The 5488-nt window shown below is 49.0% G+C and overlaps 1 protein-coding gene across 1 annotated transcript; it reads left to right on the forward strand.

Annotated features, from left to right (window-relative positions):
* Nucleotides 1-1853: 1853 nt before the first annotated feature.
* Nucleotides 1854-2466, forward strand: LOC102428280 (long-wave-sensitive opsin 1-like; the record flags this gene model as incomplete). The annotated part of the gene is made up of 2 exons (XM_023749484.1): nt 1854-1962; nt 2170-2466. Coding segments are annotated over exons 1-2 (406 nt in total), but the record flags the coding sequence as incomplete, so codon positions are not given.
* Between the last annotated feature and the right edge of the window lie 3022 nt (nt 2467-5488).

A 5488-nucleotide genomic window follows, 5' to 3' on the forward strand; every position in this document is an offset into this window, starting at 1 on the left:
CCTCCTTCTGATTTCTGGAAGCAGATCCAAGACATCACACCATTTCCTCTATAAATCTTCAGTACGCACCTGTAAGAGAAAAGGATTCTAGGAAACATAACCATAGCCTGACCGGCTGGCTCAGTGGTGTGGCTCAGTGGTTGAGCATTGAACCACGAACCAAGAGATTGCAGTTCGATTCCTGGTCAGGGTACATGCTTTGTTTGTTTGAATCAGGGTTCAAATAAGGCCCACGCGTCCCTATTATAGATATGTCTTTATAGCCTTTTTTAATTTCGAGGTTCCCCCTCGACCTCTTTGCAATTTATTTGTCAAAGTAAATGAGTCCCTGGACTCACTCACTTCAGACTCTGCTGATGTCTTCCTATGTGTGGCTTCCCATGCCCCGCCCACCCCATTCGTCAGGATGTTTCTGTAAACTGGCTGCTCTGAAGGTCTGCTGAGAGGTCAGCTGGATTTGTCGCGTGTTTTGACAAGATTGCTCCACTGGGGGGGGGTCCTTTTTTCCAGGGTGTTGGCAGCTGCTGAGCCCAATGCCCAGACCCATTAAACCACTGGGGATTGCAAAAATTGCATTCGGACTGTCTTCGTCTGTTAGCTGGATTACATCGATAAAGAGAAACATGTCCTCATCTACTATTGTGTTCCCTTTTGGGGGGGGATGTATATGGGAAAGACAGGAGAAATGCTTGATTCTTCCTTTTTATCTCTCCTATTTCAAAATAATGACTTGGTTCCCCAGTGAAGCCAATTGAGGTTGACCTCATAGGTCGATGCTCAAGCACTGAGCCATGCTGGCCGGGCTCCCTTCCGGTATTTTTTAGAATACCTTCTCGTGCTCATTTCTTCACAAAATGAGTCCCAGAGTTTTCAGGAGGCAGGAGCAAGGTGGCACTGCTGGAGGCACTCCTTCCTGGCCTCCCACAGTCAGAGTGCCCCAGTCCCTCCGGCACCGTGCATGGCCCTTGTTCCTGCCCTGTCCCTCTTATCCCTGTCCTCCCGATCTGGTCTCCCTGGGTTGTCTGGGAAGGACACTACTCAGTCTGTTTCATTTTGAAATTGCCTCCGCCCCTTGCATTTGCTTGCAAGCTGGAGTATTTCAAACACCTCACAGTCCCAGTTGCTATTCTCACACTGAACCTCTGTACTTTCCGGGGAACTCCAATATATACTAGAACATCTTAGGGTCTCATCGTGGTAGTCCCAAGGGGCCGAGTTGACTCTCAGCTGGGGAAATCTGGAGAGGCTTCCAGAAGCCAAGGGCATCTGACCCGGGCTTCATGGCGTGGAACGGAAGAGGACCTGGTGCAGGGGAGAGTGTGAGTGAAGATCCAACAACAGCCCAGCCAGCGTGGCTCAGTGGTTGAGCGTGGACCTATGAACCAGGAGGTCAAGGTTCAATTCCTGGTCAGAACACACGCCTGGGTTTCGGACTCGATCCCCAGTGTGGGGCGTGCAGGAAGCAGCTGATCAATGATTCTTTCCATCATTGATGTTTCTGTCTCTTTCCCTCTCCCTTCCTCTCTGATATCAATTTAAAAAGATATTTTAAAAAAAGAAGATCTAACAACAAAAAGACATTAAGTGCACAAGGAAGACAGTATAGGGCAGGGGTCCTCAAACTTTTTAAACAGGGGGCCAGTTCACTGTCCCTCAGACCGTTGGAGGGCCGGACTATAGTTTAAAAAAAAACTATGAACAAATTCCTATGCACACTGCACATATCTTATTTTGAAGTAAAAAAACAAAATGGGAACAAATACAATATTTGTATTTGCATGTGGCCCGCGGGCCATAGTTTGAGGACCCCTGATATAGGGGGTATGAGGGTTCAGGGGAGCAGAAGCGTGACAATGGCATTACAGGGGCATGGCCCAGTGTACTGGGGTGGTGAATCAGAAGAGGGAGAGATACCCAGCAGAGATGATGAGGAGTTTCACTTTGTCAAGTTCAAAGATGCCTGTGCGGCTGTCCATCGAGCCAGATCCTCTGGCCTGAGAGACGGGATTGAGGGCAGGTTGTTTGCAGATGGACAAAGGTAGAGAGAAAGGCAGCAGGTAGGAGAGCGGGAGTGTTGACGGGAGGCTCTGTCTGGGTGGGGAGAGGACGGATGGGTGTAGCCATACAGGCAGATGACGCCACTACCTACTCTGTCCCTCCTGCCTCCAGGCCCCTTTGAAGGCCCCAATTACCACATTGCCCCCAGATGGGTGTACCACCTCACCAGTGCCTGGATGGTCTTCGTGGTCATTGCGTCTGTCTTCACTAATGGGCTCGTGCTGGTGGCCACCATGAGGTTCAAGAAGCTGCGCCACCCTCTAAACTGGATCCTGGTGAACTTGGCTGTGGCTGACCTGGCAGAGACCCTCATCGCCAGCACCATCAGCGTCGTGAACCAAATCTATGGCTACTTTGTGCTGGGCCACCCTCTGTGCGTTGTGGAGGGCTACACCGTCTCCCTGTGCGGTAAGCCAGCTGAGGGCCCGGGCTCAGGAGAAGACCCAGCCTGCTGTGCATAAAAGACATACTCACACGGCACACCCCACGTGTGCCTGCAATGAACATGTTTGAAGGGAGACAGACGTACAGGAGAAAGCGGGCCTGGGTCATCATTTAGGTGGGGGGCCAGCTGGTGCAATCCAACACAGAGATAGGTTCTGCCTGTTCTTTGTTTGGTTTTTGAAAATATATTTTTATTGATTTCAGGAAGGAAGGGAGAGGGAAAGAGAGATAGAAACATCGATGATGAGAGAGAATCATTGATCGGCTGACTCTTGCACGCCCCACACTGGGGATTGAGCCTGCAACCCGGGCACATGCCCTGACCGGTAATTGAACTGTGACCTCCTGGTTCATATGTCTATGCTCAACCACATTGAGATACGCCAGCCGGGCCAGGTTCTGCCTTTGGACAGCCACTTTGGGGCCATGCAACTGGCATGTGAGGAGACAGATATAGAGTCAGACAACCTCAGAACAATGTGGGAGGGGAGGGCTCCGGGCCCCCTGAACTGAACGCCCACCATCAGGGCCATGTTCCCTTTCAGCTCACCTGTGCTGGTTTTTTCCAGGGAAAGAAGCAATTCCCAGATCCCTTTCCCCATCCCCATCACTAATATCTCTGTGGGCTGTGGCTCTATTCAGGTCAACATTGGCTGAGAAGTACCCATGTGCTGGGCTTTGTGGTGGGCACCAGGCGTATAGGATGTGGCACTCAGGGTCCCAGTCCCAGGTGTTCCCAAGTCCAGGGAAGAGGGGCCCCTATCACAGATAGTGACTACAGAGTGCCATCGGTCCTCTCAGAGGACCCTGTCCTGGAGGAGCTGAAACTTTTTAAAAATTGTATTTATTTATTTTTATTGATTTCAGAGAGGAAGGGAGGAGAGAGAGAGAGAAACATCCATAATGAGAGATAATCATTGATCGACTGCCTCCTGCATGTCCCCCACTGAGGACCGAGGCCCCGGGAATCAAACCATGACCTCTTGGATCATAGGTTGATGCTCAACTACTGAGCCATACCAGCTGGGCGCCAGCACTTCTGAACCAGTTTTGGTGCCATGGACGCCCCCCTGGCCCTCAGGGGATACATATGCAGCCCTTCTCAGAAGAATGTTTGCAAATGCACACGAAGTCCATAAGATTACAAAGGACTACAATGATACTGAAATACAGTTCTCAAAGTATTAAACAGTAATTAGCAACATAGTCTTCATTTAAAGTGTTAAAATTATAATACTAAGTTATATTATCTATAATAATAAAAGCATAATATGCAAATTAGACCAGACATCCTTCCGGGCGACCTTCTGGATGAAGCCTGGGCTGCGAGGGAAGCCCAGGTCCCAGGTGCCAGAGGGAAGCCAGTGCAGGCAGCTGGGGGAAGGAAGGCCTACTCTTGTTTGAATTTTGTACACTGGGCCTCTAGTAATTAAATAAATAGTATTAAGAGTATTTTCTAGAATATTAGTGACACCATTCTTTATTAAAGTATCAAATAACTGGACCTGGCCTGACAGTCATTGAAATTTCAAAGTGGTGCCCTAGCCGGTTTGGCTCATTGGATAGAGCATCGGCCTGCGCATAGAAGGGTCCTGGCTTTGATTCCCGTCAAGGGCATGTACCTCAGTTGCAGGTTCGATCCCCGGCCCTGGTCATGGTGCACGTAGGAGGCAACCAATCGATGTGTCTCTCTCACATCAATGTTTCTCTCTCTCTCTCTCTGTTTCTCCCCCTCCTTTCCACTCTACCTAAAAATCAATGGAAAGCCCTAGCCAGATTGGCTCAGTGGATAGAGCGTTGGCCTGCGAACTGAAAGGTCCCAGGTTTGATTCAGGTCAAGGGCACATGCCCAGGTTGTGGCTCGATCCCCAGTGGGGGACATGCAGGAGGCAGCCGATCAATAATTCTGTCATCATTGATGTTTCTATCTCTCTCTCCCTTTTCCTTCCTCTCTGAAATCAATAAAAATATATATTTTAAAAAATCAATGGAAAAATATCCTCAGGTGAGGATTAAAAAAAAAATTTCTCACAGTGGTAATGAACATAGTGATATTGGGAAATATCTGCCACCCTCTGTAAAGTGACCGAGTCATGGGCACTGCTAATACTTTCACACTCATAACAGAAGGAAATGCCAGTGTCGGTTAGAGGTTAGTAGAAACAAAGATGTCATTTTTCCCATCCCAGTTCATGGACACCTGAATTCTGTGCACAGACCTCTGGGGTCTAAGCAGCACAAAAGATATTGTCTCCACCTGCTAAACGGAGGAAAGAGGTGAGATATCAGGGCAGGGGTTCCATGCACCTGCAGAAACGTGTGCGTACTGGCAGGAGGGGCACAGCTCTTGGCTGGGATCACAGCACGTCAGTGGGTCAGGCTGGTGTGTACATGGCCACCAGAGGTTACCTCAATGCCATCACAGGAAAGGCTGGTAAGAAAGAGGGAAAACAAGGTGGACCAAGAGGTCGAATCAAAGGGGGCAAGGAAAGACCCAATGGGGGAAAACAGAAGTTAGAAAAAGAAATTAACCAAGCCTGGACAGTGTGGCTCAGTGGTTGAGCATCAACCTATGAACCTAGAGGTCACGGTTTGATTCCCAGTCAGGGCACATGCCCAGATGGCCGGCTTGGTCCCCATTGTGGGGCGTGCAGGAGTCAGCCAATCAATGATTCTCTCATCATTGATGTTTCTATCTCTCCCTCTCCCTTCCTCTCTGAAATCAATAAAAAATATATTTTTTAAAAAAGTAATTGCCCTGATCGGTTTGGCTCAGTGGATTGAGCGTCGGCCTGGGGACTGAAGGGTCCCGGGTTCGATTCCAGTCAAGGGCATGTACCTTGGTTGCGGGCACATCCCCAGTAGGGGGTGTGCAGGAGGCAGCTGATCGATGTTTCTCTCTCATCGATGTTTCTGACTCTCTATCCCTCTCCTTTCCTCTCTGTAGAAAAATCAATAAAAAATATTTTTAAATAAAATATATATT

Source organism: Myotis lucifugus, unplaced genomic scaffold (assembly GCF_000147115.1).
Source record: "Myotis lucifugus unplaced genomic scaffold, Myoluc2.0 scaffold_10880, whole genome shotgun sequence".
NCBI classification, from domain to species: Eukaryota; Metazoa; Chordata; class Mammalia; order Chiroptera; family Vespertilionidae; genus Myotis; species Myotis lucifugus.